Source organism: Rhinichthys klamathensis, unplaced genomic scaffold (genome assembly GCF_029890125.1).
Source record: "Rhinichthys klamathensis goyatoka isolate OS25496 unplaced genomic scaffold, OSU_Roscu_1.1 h1tg000169l_1, whole genome shotgun sequence".
In the NCBI taxonomy this organism is placed as follows: Eukaryota; Metazoa; Chordata; class Actinopteri; order Cypriniformes; family Leuciscidae; genus Rhinichthys; species Rhinichthys klamathensis.
The window spans coordinates 1,117,040-1,135,026 of NW_026606700.1; the positions used below are offsets into that span (position 1 = coordinate 1,117,040).

At 39.6% G+C, this 17,987-nt stretch overlaps 2 protein-coding genes across 3 annotated transcripts in view; both read left to right on the forward strand.

Moving 5' to 3' along the window:
• Positions 1–17,987, forward strand: part of agbl4 (AGBL carboxypeptidase 4) — a 371,132-nt gene that overhangs the window by 257,844 nt on the left and 95,301 nt on the right. The window lies entirely within an intron of this gene.
• bend5 (BEN domain containing 5) lies at positions 3,119–16,766 on the forward strand. Of its 2 annotated transcripts, none has more exons than XM_056259618.1 (6): positions 3,119–3,459; positions 5,002–5,123; positions 6,537–6,909; positions 8,633–8,787; positions 13,634–13,847; positions 14,247–16,766. In XM_056259618.1, exons 1-6 carry the CDS (start codon positions 3,291–3,293, stop codon positions 14,441–14,443), a joined length of 1,230 nt encoding a protein of 409 aa, XP_056115593.1. In that variant the 5' UTR covers positions 3,119–3,290; the 3' UTR covers positions 14,444–16,766. The 2 variants fall into 2 exon arrangements, with proteins under 2 accessions (XP_056115593.1, XP_056115594.1); XM_056259619.1 differs by lacking the exon at positions 3,119–3,459 and adding an exon at positions 3,641–4,206.

A 17,987-nucleotide genomic window follows, 5' to 3' on the forward strand; every position in this document is an offset into this window, starting at 1 on the left:
AGAAGAGTAGGCAAGCTTTGAGACATTCATCATAAGTAGCTGCAACAGTCTTTCAATTTCATTACCATCGATACAAAAGAGGACAGCTTAGAAATAATATAAACATTGACCATTTAACATACACTGCAGTGAATTCTAAACCGTAGAGAGCTGCCATTATTGTTTTGTAAAGGAATACAAAAAAACCCCATTGTGTAATCAACATTATAGTGGGGGTTTTTAGGTTATTGGGTTTATAAATGTCGAAGTGTGTTTGTGTGAGAACCTTTGCTAGTGTTATGAAAGTGAAGTGTTCTTTTTTAGCTTAGTTTTAGTACATTTTTGATGTGGAATTTACTGCTGTGCCAATGGTGTGAAGAGTTTTGAAAAGTGACCTTTTGGACAATGAACCCTGTTTTTTTTTTTTTTTTTTACAAAACATTTTCAGATGAACTTCATAACATAACAAGCATTCATGTTAAAGGGATAGATCACCAAAAAAATTCATTCTGTCATCATTTACTCATGTCCTAAGAACACTATATGAGCCTATGTCTTCTACAAAATACAAAAGAAGTCAATGTGGAGCAGTGTTGGTTTAGGCCCCATTGACTTTTGCTGTATGGACAAAAACTGAAACGTTCTTAGGATTTTTTTTATTTTATTTTTGTTTTTTTGTATTTTGTAAAAGAAAGAAAGTCATACAGGTTTAAAAGGACATGGGGGTGAGTAAATGATGACAGCATTTTCATTTAATTCCAGACCTGTTTGCTGGAAAGTTGCTCAACAGTTCGGAAATCAGCTGAATTCACATTTGATACATTCTGTCCTGAACTGGAGCCACTTGAACGCATCAGCCAAGGGATCTGGGTAGTCTTATTGGAGCGACTCTGAGTGCAGGACAAGCCAACCATTGAGGAGCAGATCAGATTAAGAATAATCCTTTCGCTGCGCGCTGAGCCCCGTCCCTGCAAAGTCCACTCACAGTGCATCAGTTACACCGCTCTGCCCAGCAACACGCCAAGGGCCCCAGTCCACCCAGAGCTCTTCAGCCATTCATTCACTGAGACTCAGATGTTCTTTTTACTGTCCACATAGGTCATGACACAATCACTGTCATTTTGCAGATTTGGCGTTTAGCAGAATAGATGGACAGAAAGTACATTCTGTCTGTTGGCCCCTATGGATCCTGCGGTCCGTAAGCCCACGTCTTGTCCCTGGAGCGAACTTCTTCTCTGCACTTTCAGCTCAGGACTTGATGGCAGATCTGACTCAAACAGTGACATAAAATGAAAGGAAATAAATGGGGAGAAAAAAAAGAAGAAAGGGCAAACCATCCAAAGTTCTGCATCACTTACTTTTCAATTACGGCAGGCGAAGCAGAACGAATTGTTAGTGCCATTTATTGACTGTGCCTTTCTCGTTATTAAAGTACAAGTGAAGAAATCTGTCCTTTTGTATAACAACCTGCCTGTTTTACAATAACAAAATGTTTCTTCTCTGTCAGACAGCCTTTGTCATTTGAAGAGAAACAAGGAAAAGAGAATGGCAGGGATAGCAAAACAGCATGCTGGCAGAAACACTGATACAGTCAGAATCGGCAGTGATCCTGAAGAAAACCTCTTCCCTCGCAGCATTCAGCTGAGACTATTGGTGCAGAACAAAAGTAATAGGTGAATGAATCGATTATGGTAATGATTGGCTGCCTGAAAGATTTTTCTTATGCCGTATAACAGGGATATGAGAGATATTGAAAACACATTAACGGAGAAGCAGCTGTGGATACCTATAGCGATGGAAAACCACAGTGTGCTAGCAGGCAGGCATGGGCCTTTTTCATCCTCGACTTGTGATCCTTACACTCAAGTTGATGTTCCACATAATAGACCACATACAAAACATTGTGATGAATCTCCAGTTCAATTCAAAAGAATGCAACAATGGTGCATTCATCCTACAGTCTTTCCATGTTGGGGCTGCTGGACTGAATCAAATATCTTAGAGTATAAGTGGAATGTTTTGAAATATGCAAGTGGCAATTTAGTGTCTAATAATATCCGACAACAATTTCTCCAAGAGAGAGAGAGGGAGATTTTTATAGCTATTGCTATAAGCCAGGGGTGCCCAATCCTGTACCTGGAGATCTAGGAGTTCCAGCTCAACACACCTGCCTGTAATTATCAAGTGCTCCTGAAGATCTGGATTAGCTGGTTCAGGTGTGTTTGATCAGGTTTAGAGCTGAACTTTGCAGGAAGTAGATCTCCAGGAACAGGATTGTGTGCCCCTCCTATAAGAGGTATTTAAAGTGTATGGCATGATTCTAATTAATACTACATATGTACCTGGACCTTTTACTGACAAAGAATATATTTGCAAACCCATTTAGAATAATTCTAAAAGTCTCTTTATGCAGTTTGATCCAAACCTGGTCAGAACTCTTTTTGTTCATATGTAAATTGTGTGAGCTTATTTCGTCCAATAGATCCAAAGATCTGAAAAAGCCCATACATTTGCCCGCCCATAGACCCTATGGAAATCAGGACAGAAGTGGTAAAAAGTGGACAAAAGAGATGGATTAAAACACCAGGTGTAAAGGGGAATGCGTCTCCCTCATCTACTTGTGATCCGATCGACCAAAACGCATCTTATTACCAGGTGTAAACAGAGCCTTTGATAAATGACCAATTTATGAATTTGTCTGTAAAGTGACTCTAAATGAAAAAACAACAACTTTATACTGGAAACTTGTTTGCCAGCAGTCATAAATACATTATTTAACATGCTTTTACAACAACAACAAGTGAGCACTCTCATACATTTGTATTGTAATAACTACAAAACTCCATCTGGAGTTAAAATACATCATATTTTATAAAACAATAAAACAAAATATTGTATTTATAGTCATTTACTATCTTGTTTTATAATATAAAATCACTCTAATGAGTATTATTAATAGTAATAAAAAACAACTTATTTTATAAAAATCTATTATTGGTAAAAATGTATGTATTTTTCAAGTATTTTCTTTTTTTTTAATAATTAAGAGCAAACGACACTTTAAACCCATAGACAGTATGTTTAAACCCCCTAAATAAACCTCTCATCACGTCTGTTTTGATTAGTAAAGTCTGTAGCGACCAGGCTCTGCATTTCCTCAACTGATGCGCACCAGCCAGACTAAAGCAGTCGATCGCAGAGGCCTCCCCACTGTCTCCCCCCTCTTTGTGTTTATATATGTTTTTTTAAATATTTTTTGAGGGAAACTGTCAAGCCCTATCCCAAAGAACAGGGACCAAAGAGCAAAAATAATGTACGCTTTCGTGCGTTTCTTGGAGGACGACATGTGCTACGCGTTACCTGTGTCAGACGTGAAAGATTTCCAGCCTGTGCACAAAAGAGATTTTGATGATCAGAAGGTGTATGTGGTGCTGAGAGGCGCAGGCCATCCTGCCAAAGCACACATCCTCGCCCTGGCAGGTGAGTTCTGTTCTTCTCTTCCTTTTAACTATAATAATAATCTTCATACATAACAGTGACACGCATGACAAAATGCTTGAAATGTCTTGCCACTTTGATATGAATCATATTTGCTTTATCTGTTTACTGCTAGCTTTATATTATATTTATGGCGTATGATGAAAAGTTATCATACAAATCATAATTTTAATTTCACATGACTTGCATGAACATGCTTTAACACGCATGTATTGTGTTGTTGAGAGAACACTAATGCTGTGACATGAGTGTTTTGATGTGATCAATGGATATAGACGGAGAAGATGTCATAGGTTTGATGTCTTCTTGATGATTCTGGTGTTTTTAGCTCGTCGTGATTGTCGGGTTTGTGTAATAGAGATATGTAAGTTCATCGTGTCTGTGTTTGACAAGCACGACCATCTAAATATTAACTAAGGGAAAGGCGCGACGATAATGTCTCAATAAGTTCATGAAAGTAGAAACGAAAGATAAGAGGGTTTTAAAGGCAGAGAAAGAGGCTCAGGATGCTAAGCGATTGTTAGCTTGCTGCTAACGCTTCCTTCATTTCTCTCCGGCGCATAAGAGCTTAACAGCGAATAAAATGATCATCATCTCAACACTAACAATCTATCGGAACTGATAAAGATAAGGAAAAGCAGACACGATAACCAGAAAGTTCTGTATTTCAACGTTTTGTTGTGTTTAGCTCAAGCTGCTAGGTTTACTGTCATCACATTAGCTAGCCAGGTAAGGGTTATTATTTTATGTAGTTTTTTTTTTTTTTTACTTTTACGCCCTTCCGTTTGTTTGAAACCTTATGCCAGCATTGTATACTGTTAAATTATAACTTGTCATCATATTATGTGGGGTTTAAATCAGTGCTGGTGGCAGATCTGTTATCATGTGACACTTCCTACTTGAGCTCAAGCAGACAGTGAAATCCTTCAGCCACTTTCACTCCTGCAACTCTTCAATCAGGACTAGTTAGATACATTACTAATCTACATGTGTGGCTTAACCTGCTCTTACAACCCTGATCTCGTTAGGGACAGAAGTCTGCCGTCCAGCACAGCTTTTAAATCAGTCTGCAATCTGTTGTGGCCGACCTTGAGGCTCATGTGCCATACCTGGCCAATGTAAAACTTTTAATATGTAGTTATTAACAATCACAATCTTATGTTGATGATTTTCCACTTGGCATGATAAGGGGCTAGGCATGCACATTTATATGGTCCGTCTTCTCCGAGCGGCCTTGGTTTCTTGACACTGCATCACATGCTGACAACTGTGACGACCCCGCCTGTCAAAATCATTTTGATGGTGCAGTCACCGTCGCTTTGCAATGTTAAACGCTCCATTAATAGTTTATTGCAACAATAGCTAGTCATCTGTGTCATTACAAGGTTACTGGGAAACTTCTCCACCAAACTCATAAAATGTTTCTCTTGCTGATGTGTCCTTGTTTTAACCATATCATCATTTTAGATTACAGAGATGAAATATTATTCGCGCCTCTGATGCATTTCCCCTCCTCTTTTTCAGAAAGCATTGAGGAATTTGAGCACAGTATTATGCAAAAGAAGATGAAAATACCCAAGATGTCGAACAGGAACACAGTGGAGAATCACTTTGGCGAGGAGAGAATGCCCCTAAGACATAAAAAGGTTGGTCGACCCTTTTTTAAGATTTTGAGACATTGGCAAGCTTTCTGTTACTGGTCTGGATTTGTAGATGGGAAACATGTGGACAGATTGGGAATGGCTCAACAGGGATTTTCTGCTGATTTTAAGAGTGTGGTTCATACTCCGCAAACAAAACAAGAAAAAATATTAGAACATGTTTTGACGCTTATGGAATTTGTCCTGACATTTCAAATGTTTCAAGCCAGTTTTGTTTAATCTTGCAGTTTTAGCAAGAGACCAGAAAGGCCATTTCTTTCTTCGGTGGGCTTGTTGTGTATTTTTAGTGTCTTGACTTTTTAATTCTGCAACCCATTAAGTTTACGACCCAGTTTTGTGTGCTCTTGCAGTTCATACCTTAATTACTTAGTTTGAACTTGGTGTTTAATATAAACTGAGTTGGTGTGTAGTTAATTTCACAGTTTATCCATTGAGCCAGTTTAGCCCTGTTACAGTGGCATTGAATATTAAATCTTGAGATTATTTTTTAATTAGCGATGTTTTGGCCCATTAGTGATAGTTTTAGAATTAAAAAGTTGTCATTTTTGTGTGTATTGATGCAGCTGCTCTTCCAGCCATGCTTTAAAAGAGAAGTCATGCTAGACATGGTGGTCTTCCATTCATACCCATGTGAATGCAAGAATATGAGTAGGATTTTGTGTACTGAAGGTTGAGTTTGGTGAACTCTGTCCTTCACATTTGGAAATTGGCAACAGATTTAATCTAAACATCAAAATTTGACCTCGGCACTTCGTACAAAAATGCTAATTTCAAATCATCAAAAATGAAAATAATCTATAGCAGACATCCCACCTTTCAAAAACTAATCTATGGGAGATGGCAACAACGAAAATATTAGAAAGAAAATATTATAGGCTGCTATTATATTTATTTGCGTAAGCTGCTTAACACGCGTTCGTTCATTCATTCAATAGTATTCATGCACTGAAAGTGAAAGTGATGTAGTTGAGTGTGGCAAAAAAAGAGCAGAGGCTCTCCACAAAATCTGAAATAGTCAAGTGTTGGTTACAGAAGAATGATTTGAGATGTGTGATAATACCAGGTCTAATGCATCTTGGCTGACCACTTGTGATCTGTTCACCGAACATGCATCTTAATACCAGGTGGGAACAGTCCTCACTCCCGGACCTTGTGGGAGAGGTGGGATGTCTGATATAGTAATAATATATAGAAAATAATACAATAATGACATGATCTCTTTCAAAGTATGACCACCCCTTAAAAAGACCGTACTGTATTTTGTGAACTGGAAGATCCTTTTTAGGTGTTTGATGGGGTTGGAACTTAACTCTGGAGGAAGGTAGATATCCAAAAGCAAGAAAATGATTTACATGTACACTATTTGCACTGGTCAAGATGCTCAATCTTGTGATGCAGGTCCAGTCACAGGAACAGCAGCGGGCCAGTTCCAACTCCTCAAAGAGCCTGGCTGCGGTGGTGGCGCGGCTGGAGAGGAACGCAGTCAACTCGTGCACGGAGGGAGAGGAGCTGGACAGACTCACCACAGAGGAAGAGGAAGAGCAGGACGAGGCCGTGGTGCCCCGTGTCCTGTACGAGGAGCTGGTGCACAGCTACCGGCAGCAGGAGGAAGAAATGAGACGTCTGCAGCAGGAACTGGAGCGCACACGCAGGCAGCTGCTCCAGCAGGCCAAAAAACTGAAGGAGTACGGCAGTCTGCTGACCGAAGTCAAGGAGCTCCGGGATTTCAACCGACGCCTGCAGGACGTCCTGCTCATGAGGCTTGGCAGCGGTAAGATTTGCATGAACCGTACATATAGGGCGACTTGACCAACTAAAGGCCTGGTCACACTGCTAATGCAACTAAACAATATACACCAAAACTGTTCAACAGATCAAAATTTGACTGTTCTCTGAACCATTGAAATTGTGCATCTGTATTGAAAACTCAGACTGTTTGAATAGGCCTTAACATTGATTTTCTTATTTGCGGCTACAAACATGGCTCATCCAATCAATTTAAAGTCTTAAATATCTGTTATAGTGCTTGCTATACAACGTAATGTTACCTTTTAAATGTATGTTTTTTAAGACCTTTGTAGAGCTTTTTTTTTCATTACTACAAAAGCAGCAATGGCTAGTCAGCTTTTAGAAGGCTATTGTAGTGAGTGCACTGCAGTATTTAGTTTCCAATTAAATTAAGAATGAATATCTTCAGACAGCAATTTAAAGGGATAGTTTACCCAAAAATGAACATTTTGTCATTACTTACCCTCAAGTTTTTCCAAACCTGTATGAGTTCCTTTCTTCTGTTGAACACAAGAGGAAGTTATTTTTTTTTAAAAAATGGTGGTAACCACAGATAACAGCACCTATTGACTTCCATAGTAGGAAAAAATACTCTGGAAGTCAATGGGTGCCGTCAACTGAACAACATGAGGGTGAGTAAAGGATGACAAATTTTTCATTTTTGGGTGAACTTTCCCTTTAAAAATGTTCTTGATTAATTTTTTGGGCTGTCAGTCAATTAAAATGTTAATCCTTTGATTAATGTGATAATTATTTAGCATATCAAGTACTTAATTAATATTCAGCATATCAGGAATTTAATTGTGTCATGTAATTGTTATTAATTAATCAAATTAATCACACACATCAATATTTGCTGAGAAAACCCCCCAAATGAAGATAATTCAAAGAATGGTGGATGAAAGCATTGAATAGACATTACAAAAAAAGTGACTTTATAAGTCAGTATATTGTATTATATGGTAATTTCATGTCATTAAACATTACGTCTATCAATGGTTGTCCACAGCAATCCACGGGATGTTTAACACTATTTTTTAATTATTTGTATATGGAAATGTGCTAGACTGTCTTTGGCCATTAAGTTTACAGTTTTTTTTTCAGCGTCTATTTATAATTAACTGTACTAAATTAGCATGTTAAATTGGCAGCCTTAATAATTTAACATTTTTATGTGATGTTCCACATATATCTGAGCTGCAGGGACTGATTACTACTCGGATGAAGACTAGAGTACAGGCTGCTTAAAGAGGACATAGTGTCCAGAGCGGTCCGGCCAGTGTCCCGGCCAGCTGGGCTGTGTGTGTGTGTGTGATTGGTGGGGGAACAGACTGTGGTCTGGAGCAAGCTGGTGGAGCAGGCTGAAGATTAGACCGGCCAGGGCTCTTTAGGGTCAGACGTGCAGAGCACTGACTGCTATTAAAACTCAACAGATACATTAGAGCTTAGTGCGGCCAGCCACCAAGCCAGCTTACTGAGCTAAAATGACCCGGTTGTCTTGAGGCACGGGAGAGCCATGTTTTAGGCAGCGCTCCAAAGAGAGGTGCCAGGACTTACTGCAGCCACACTGGACTTAATTCAAAACTGTCATTAGAGAGCAGGGAACGTCTGCCTTCAACACTTTCTCAGGATTACACTCATCTTTCTCTTGTTAAATTGTGCTTTACTGAAGAATGCTGATCAATGGTTTGCTTTGCTTCATACAGAACCGATGCATGACAATGGCACACAGACAATCAAAGCAGAGGTGGTAGAGCCGATCAGTGAACCACAGGAGACGTGTCAAGAGGAAGCCAACACTAGCTCCACCCACTCCCACTCCCCGTCCCCGAGAACCGTCTACACCTTCAATGATGGAAAAGTATGTACTCCTGTGTGTTTTTACTGTCTTTTCTATTGCAACTGATTCTCAATCATCAGCAAAGCAGCCCAGTAGTCACCACATATTAAATATATAAAGACTCTACTGTTCAAAAGTTTTGGGTCAGTAACACCTTTAATGCTTTTATTCAGCTAGGATGCATTAAATTGATCAAAAATTACAGTAAAGACATTTATAATTTTACAAAAGATTTGTATTTAAAATAATTTTAGCATATTAGAATGTATTATGTATATTAGAGTTTAATATATTAAATAACGGTGTGTTAATTGTGATGAGATTTTCCAGTGTTATGGAAGTTGCCTTCGTTGATATTTACTTTATAGATACAGGTGTTATTTCAGGCTATCATGAAAGAAAAGGGGCTTGACTTCAGCCATTAGTTCATACAGACAGTAATCCAGCCACTCTTTTAAGCTGTTGTGTAAACAGGACAATTCAGTGATTTCATTGATGTTCCTCGTGTTAGTGTGATTCAGTGTTTCTTTTAATGTTTTGCAGTGGTTTGGTTTGTCTAATTGACTAGCGAAATCCTTTCTACAACCATTCCCCCGTCAGTCTCAAAGGGCCTTTTAACCAGAACGCTTGCTGTGATTTTGAGCCCTGTTAGCAGACATCGGGTCCGCATTTTGCGTTCCTCCGCCTGCCTTGCATGACAGGGGGGAATTTGTGCTACATGCTGAAAGGGTTCTCAGTTCAAGCGTGAAGAACAAAAGCAAATTAGGCCCCTTACACATACGCACACATATCCGGCATTAATTATTTGTACCATAGGAATTGCCCTGAGTGACAGGTAGCTGTAGAAAAGCAAATCTCCTCTAAGTTAAGAGCAGTGAAAAGCTTGTCTGCTCGACCAGGGCCTAAAGCACATTAGTTGCATTGGGGAAAAGCCGCTGGATTGGAGCCCGAAGACTGCTCAGGGTGACAAAGCAGAAGGCGCATTACCTCAGCTGTTACTCACCAGCTGCCCATCAATCCACCTGATGGCTTGTTGGGCCGTGTCCTCCACAGTGTGGCTTAAAAGTCAACACTCTGGTCTGGCATCTGTCAAAACACATTACTGCATTTAATGAACCCAGACACCTCGCCACTGAATTCATGTGTAACTCGTCTCTCATATGTGGTGATCGGTTCCTAGATCTCAGAGGGTGGAGAAAAGTATGTAGAGTCCCTTGTTGCAAGATTAAATAACTCAAAACACCTGGATCTTCTCTGGTCAGAGTTCCTACCGTCATGGAAAACTGGTCAAAAAAGTCTATATTGAATATATATTTTTCTAGTTATGCTTTGCTTTAAAATATTTCATCAGCTAATTATTTCTCTTGAATTGAGTAAAACAAAGCTTGCAAACATTTGGAAAGGTCATGGAAATTCATTGGTCAAAAGTTTATTTTTTTATTTTTTTATTTTAATAATAGGGATCATAAAATTTTTGTTTTTTTGTTTGTGTTTTAGTAACCCCTTGTGATATAACAGATATTTACTTGTATTTAAAAATACTGATGGATTTTACAGAAATTATCCTGACATAGCTTTGGTTCCTAATATCATGTGCTGCTTCTTCAATACGCATCTATAGTGTGTCTGTCTATATATATACCAGGGTTTCCGTTGTCCGGTAATTACCGGACATTGGCCGGGAAAAAAATTAAATGTCCGACAAAATTAAATCTCTCCGGTCAAATTGTCCGAATTAAAATAACACAATATGAATTTGAGAATAAGCCTAAAATGTATAAAGCAAAAATACACCGACCTTTGGCTATGTTATAAAGGAACAGGCTCTACCGTTTGAAAGTTATTAAACAACATCACATGCTGCATTTCAAATAAAGCGCACGCCTAGAACGGCTGTAATATAGACCTAAACAACGAACGATTGAGTGAGACGTTTCAATCCGTGTCCTGATTATATTGTCCACTATATTTGCTTCTTATTTATTAATCCAGGCAAATTTGTTGATGAAACATTGATTAAAATTAAGATACAATTTATACAAAACGAAATTTTCAAGCAAAAATAATATTCGAAGATCGCTGGGTTGATTATTATTCGAAAATCGCACCCCTCCACCACATGCACGCACACATGCATTAGGCTACACACCAGAGCATGTGAGCAAAGCAGAGCGGTGTGACGCTTATTATAAGTTAAAAAACTTAAACATACGTTTCATATTTATAAATAATAGGCCTATAATGTTATTATTTTTTTTATTTCATCTATGTTGATTATATGAAAAGCGAACCGCATGAGATGAGTAAGATAGGATCATAAGATGACCAATATATCGGAAAACATTTGGAATGGGTCAGATTTTGACCACTTATTTAGTTTTGTTTTGTAGAAAGCCTTTCTTGAAAGTTTATTTCGTTTTGTATAAATTGTATCTTCATTTTAATCAATGTTTCATCAACCAATTTGCCTGGATTAATAAATAAGAAGCAAATATAGTGGACAATATAATCAGGACACGGAGGCGCCGGCGCGTGCACACTTCATATGAAGTGTGCATTTCTCTCTCTAGGCGCGTTCACTACTGCCAAGATGGCGAGTCTGCATCGTCAACTTTATCAATTTATCAACAATTTAAATGTTTCATGCATAATCATTACTTTCACCGGTTCTTTGTGGCAAGCTTTATTTCAGGTGTTGCGTGATATCTCTGCGCCCAAGTAGCAGTGCTTCGTCTGTGTAGAGTCTCCGCAACGGCGATAGATTGAAACGCGCGTCCGAGTGAAGATTGCGCAACTCGCGCAGCGCATCGTCCATGCAACTGCTAGCAGCGGACACGAGCGCTCAGCTTGATTTCAAAAACAACTGATTTTAGCGCTAGATCTCTTATTTAATAGCGAATTAAATGAATGATCTGCTAGTTAACTGGAGATGTTTTATTTATTTGTATTAGGTACATCCGTGCCTCAATGTTTCAAAAAGTGAATGTGTGTGAAACCATAGTAAAAAACAATTGGTGTTGATTGACGCCAATCGGACGTTCATGTTTTTTCCGTCTATTTGAAAGTTAGGCTAATAATAACATGTTGCAGTCTATACGGCCTGATTATGTCATTTTTTTAAGTTACATAGCCTGCCTCCAGTTTTCCTCAACTTGACTAATTAGGAGGCGATATTTTACCGGCATATCATCAAAATGTCCGTTAAACGAAACCTCTGCCGGTCACTTTGACTGGCACCATTTTTTTCTAGCGGATACTCTGATATATACATATACACTCACCGGCCACTTTATTAGGTACACCTGTCCAACTGCTCGTTAACACTTAATTTCTAAGCAGCCAATCACATGGCGGCAACTCAGTGCATTTAGGCATGTAGACATGGTCAAGACAATCTCCTGCAGTTCAAACCGAGCATCAGTATGGGGAAGAAAGTTGATTTGAGTGACTTTGAACGTGGCATGATTGTTGGTGCCAGAAGGGCTGGTCTGAGTATTTCAGAAACTGCTAATCTACTGGGATTTTCACGCACAACCATCTCTAGGGTTTACAGAGAATGGTCCGAAAAAGAAAAAACATCCAGTGAGCGGCAGTTCTGTGGGCGGAAATGCCTTGTTGATGCCAGAGGTCAGAGGAGAATGGCCAGACTGGTTCGAGCTGATAGAAGGGCAACAGTCACTGAAATAACCACTCGTTACAACCGAGGTATGCAGCAAAGCATTTGTGAAGCCACAACACGCACAACCTTGAGGCGGATGGGCTACAACAGCAGAAGACTCCACCGGGTACCAATCATCTCCACTACAAATAGGAAAAAGAGGCTACAATTTGCAAGAGCTCACCAAAATTGAACAGTTGAAGACTGGAAAAATGTTGCCTGGTCTGATGAGTCTCGATTTCTGTTGAGACATTCAGATGTTAGAGTCAGAATTTGGTGTAAACAGAATGAGAACATGGAACCATCATGCCTTGTTACCACTGTGCAGGCTGGTGGTGGTGGTGTAATGGTGTGGGGGATGTTTTCCTGGCACACTTTAGGCCCCTTAGTGCCAATTGGGCATCGTTTAAATGCCACGGCCTACCTGAGCATTGTTTCTGACCATGTCCATCCCTTTATGGCCACCATGTACCCATCCTCTGATGGCTACTTCCACCATGTCACAAAGCTCTAATAATTTCAAATTGGTTTCTTGAACATGACAATGAGTTCACTGTACTAAAATGGCCTCCACAGTCACCAGATCTCAACCCAATAGAGCATCTTTGGAATGTGGTGGAACGGGAGATTCGCATCATGGATGTGCAGCCGACAAATCTGCGGCAACTGTGTGATGCCATCATGTCAATATGGACCAAACTCCCTGAGGAATGCTTCCAGCACCTTGTTGAATCTATGCCACGAAGAATTGAGGCAGTTCTGAAGGCAAAAGGGGGTCCAACCCGTTACTAGCATGGGGTACCTAATAAAGTGGCCGGTGAGTGTATATATGACGCGTGTATAGATAGATAGATAGATGTCTGATTAGAGCAGTGCTAAATAAAAACACAATTTTATGATTTAGTTTTGTTGATTCTTTTTTAAATGCTAAACATCCTACATTATCAGCAAGTTTTGTGTAAACCTATGAGCAGAACTGTTCAATATGGTACACAAACTACTGTTAACAAGCTTGAATTAAACAGAATGTTGCATGTCATCCTCCATAAACAGAGTTGTTTAATTCATTGTGAAAGAAAAGCTACCATGTCCCAGACATACTTCGGGGAATCGACCACATGGCACTTAAGTGGCAGAACGTGAAAGCAAAATCTTGTCTGTGACGGTGTGTGTATGCTGCATATTTGAAGATGAGCGTCTCTCTTGCAGGTGCATTTGGGTGGAGGGATTTGGGTGGAGGAGGAGAAGTGGCACCAGCTACAGCGGACACAGGGAGACTCGAAATTCACCAAAAACCTGGCGGTGATGATCTGGGGCACGGAAACCCTGAAGAACCGCAGCGTGACTGGCGTCGCTACGAAGAAGAAGAAAGATGCCTTGCCCAAACCACCACTCTCACCAAGCAAGCTCAAAATCGTCCGAGGTAAACACACTACCTTTCATTAGAATTACTTTTTTTATTATTATTAAAATTAAATTAAAGAATAGGTTGGAATTCGATTTCTGGTTTTGTTGATGAAAATTTTATCATTCTGAGATTTGTTAATGTTGACCAAATGTTAGCTCTCAAGACCAATAACCAAAATTTTAATTTCACAGCTGAAACTAATATGGTATAAAACCTAATTTGAATATTTAAATTTTAATAAATATATGTAACAACATTGTTAAATTATTAAAATTGTTACATTTAAAAAAAAGAAAAATTCAGTTTTTTTCAAGTGAATATTCAAGTAAACCATCATGAATAAGGAATAAAGGAACATTTTTTTTACTAAATAAATAATAATAAGCTGATTTCTGGTCTAATCTTTTGTTCCAGAGTGTCTGTACGACCGCGTGTCTCAAGAAACAGCCGACAGCGCAGAGATCACCCAGCGATTATCCAAAGTGAACAAATACATCTGCGAAAAGATCATGGATATCAACAAATCCATCAAGAACGAGGAACGCCGAGAGTCCAAGCTTCTCATCCAACAGACAGTGAAGATGGAGAACTTCCCCTATGACGGCCTGTAGGGGGCGCTAAAGTTGTCACCATAGCTCATTCTACTCCTCAAGGACTTCTGGTGGAGAAGGTGCACGTAATCACCGGCGCTGCCAATTGAGATTTCCACTGATGCCCTCCCAAGACCTCTCAGTCTTTAACTCTCGCAGACCCTGTTTTACAACCTGTCTGACAGTTTTACCTCTCTCCACACTGCCTTAGCATTCCGGTGTGCATTCTGTGAGTGAATGGGGCGGGGTTTTTGTAAGCTTTGATGGGGATCTCGGGGTGGGTCTGATGTTACGCGTGATAGACAGGAGCGATCCTTTAAATCGTGTGCGAGTAAAATGTGTTTGGCACATCAGCTTGTGTTCTGTGTCAGAACATGTCCTAATGTACTAAAGAGGTTTCCCTTGTCATAAATGCTGGCTTAGAGTCGGAGTCTTAAGGGGAGGTAGGTCACTTCACTGGGACCATCTGCTAAAGGTACTTAACATAAAGAGTTGCACTTTTAAACAGGGTCACACCCTGCGTCGTCTTAATGAACGATTGATTTAATTAATCAATCTAGGCCTAATTGCTCCCGTTAATTGCTTTCCTGAGATGACTACTGATGGTCCGTTCTAGTTTTTGATGGTTGTTAGAGGTGGAGAGGTCGCATGTAGTCAGTGATTCTGCTAGACGGTTGTCCTGGAAGACGGATTAGCAGTGTTTTTTTGGTATTCAGTCCCATCCAGGTGAATAAATATTTGTTTAAAGTTCAATTTAGACTTTCTAAGGTCATCAGTATGCTTGTTGTTTTCGCTTTAGGCGATAGTCCTGTTGGGAAATTCTTACGCGTTCGGAAGTCATAATTACGATGACATGTTTTTAAGGGATTCATACTACGGTTCAAAACTTTAGGGTTGGTAGGTTTTTTATTTTATTATGTTTTTGAAAGAAGTCTCTTATGCTCACCAAGGTTGCCGTTATTTGATCAAAAATGCATGTGATATTTTATTACAATTTTAAATAACTTTTCTATTTTAATATATTTTAACTTCAAATGTATTCCTGTGATGGAATAGAATGTTAAAAAGAACAGCATTCATTTGAAATATAAATCTTTTGTAACACTTTTGATTCATTTAATGCATCCTTGCCGAATATAAGAATTAATTTCTTGAAGAAATCCGTCCTTAAACTTTTCAACAGCGGTGTATATTTGAACAAAATGCATTGTTGTGTAAAATGGGCCCAAAATAGAAGAGAGTATTTTAATGTCATATGTTTAAGTATAGTTGAATTCTTCTTCTCTGAGGTCTCGTGTTGTGTACAAAGTTCACAACAGTACAGTAAAAATGGCGTCAAGTATAAAATAAGATTCTTGTAAACAACAAAAGCACATCCAAGTTGATTTCAGTGAACTTGATGGACTAGCCATGGGACAAGAGTTATTGTATTATCGGGTCTACGGAGATGGAGACCACCTAAGACCTTTTACCAGCTGTAAATTGCACTTGGGACGGAGGGTAAGTGGAAATCAGAGCTGGGCTGCAGGGCCTTCTTCCAGCTGGCAATCATTGGGAACTGTGTTCTCTGTTTTATAGCAAGCTGTGATTGTAATATGAGCTGATATTGCTTTAACTGCACTTTGGTGTGTGAGTGTGGAGAGATGCCAGGTGCCGTGTGCGGACGTGGGGTAAAACTGTCAGCAGTGCTCGGGCGGGGGGGGGTTACACATTAGCCTCATTCCTCTGGTCACGCCAACAGCAGAGTCTCTGCTCCAGCCCACCTGTAGAGGGCGCACTCATCGGGGGGAGAAATAAGATATCGTGACAACTTACAACGAGCCATGCCATCCACACTTTAGTCCTTTGTCTCCCCTTGTCGTCTTTATTTTCATCACAGACGGTTTATGTGGCTTGTCGGCGTAACAAAAGAAAGAAAAACGAGCCTTTTGCAGATTTGGGTTCTTGACTGTGATGCCATATCGCTTACTGTGAATTAACCACAGATCTGCCACGCAAAAGCCTCCCCGTTTTTTTTTTGTTGTTTTTTTATAAATCGAGTACATTTATTAGTGGGGAGAAAATTTCACTGTACATTTGGAATATATTCTCATGTTTTTGAACATTTCATCGTTTGCATCCAGGCTGCACCTTATCTCACTAAGCTTCTGGTTCAGAATCGAGTCAGACAATGTTGTAATTCTGTCTTTATCTTTGCTGGTTCATACTGTATGTAGTTTATAATCATTTCTACTTTTACAGTGTATATGTGACGTTTCGCTATTAATGTAGATCCTGGGTAATCACATTTCTAAAAGAATGCAGGGCTCTTCGCGAATACATCATCTCTAATGACAGAAACCCATATCTTAAATTGATACTAACATGGATTTTTTTACCGCAGGTATCTCAATGCTTCACCTCACTGTGAGTCATTTGTTACAGATTATCATTTCATTTGGAGTCATTTCCGTCGAGAGGCAGTCGTTGCCCTCCTTTCCGTTCTGAGGAAGTCATTGTCCATCTTCGACAACGTAGCACTTTAATCCTAAGGACAGAAAAAAAAGTATAAAAATTCATCAATGTTGGCTGCTTTGTTGTGATTTACTCAAGCCAATTTAAAAAAAAGTCAACAAACATTTTACAAAGCTTGTGAAAAGATTCACAAGAAAACATCAATCAGCTATCAGTTTTCTGCCACTCAATAGCAGTTTAGCAGTCATTTGTTTCTCATTCTTTCGAGCCTATGAAAGCGATTCCTTTTTTTCTTTCTTACAGCGATGTACCTCCAATATGTCAAGGTAATTACGCGAGAGGACAGATTGTAATAAGGTTCTTTTGTTCCACTGAATGTCTTTCTCTTCTTTTTTTTCCTGTAGATATTTCCTGTATTGTGTGATATGTATTGCCACACTTTTTGAATATTTGATGTTCCCTAATGAGCGTGCGTACTGTGCGGGTATACTGGAAAATGACAGCTTTAGGTGCGTCGAGGGTGAATGAAAGCCAAACTTTATCATCTGTCCATGTGGTCATACTTTTTGTGTGGAGATTTGCTAGTGGGATCGTTGCCTTGAAAAAGACTCCAGCGTTATGTATTGCTCTCTTGCTTTGTTTTCGTCTCGCAGCTGCGCCGAGACTGAATTCGGGCACGGCGGCGTTCAGATCCGAGGAAAATTAAAAATTTAAAGTTTCTTTAGTTGCGAGATCAAACCAGTGAATCCCATCAGGGAAAATCCGACTTTTGAATACAATCATGTACAGTATTTATAGGCTAAAGGCTACAAAAGCGAAGCAGTAGCCTCGCGGAGGCTGTCTTTTCTCTTCTGGGAGACTATGGTGAGGCTGGTGCCCATGCTTTTCAGTGGCTGTGTAATAGCGGTGCTTAGCTTTGAGCTGGTCTGTGCCTCTGGAAAATGGCGAGTCCAGAGCAAAGCGCATGAGGGATCAACATATCATCTGAGTTGTTCTTGGCATATTGTGTAGAAGACGTTTTGTCATGGCGAATGAGTTACATCCAATCCGAATGTGTGTTGGAGTTCTGTTGAAAATAAGCCAAAGTGGAATCTCAGCAACGGACAGTTTG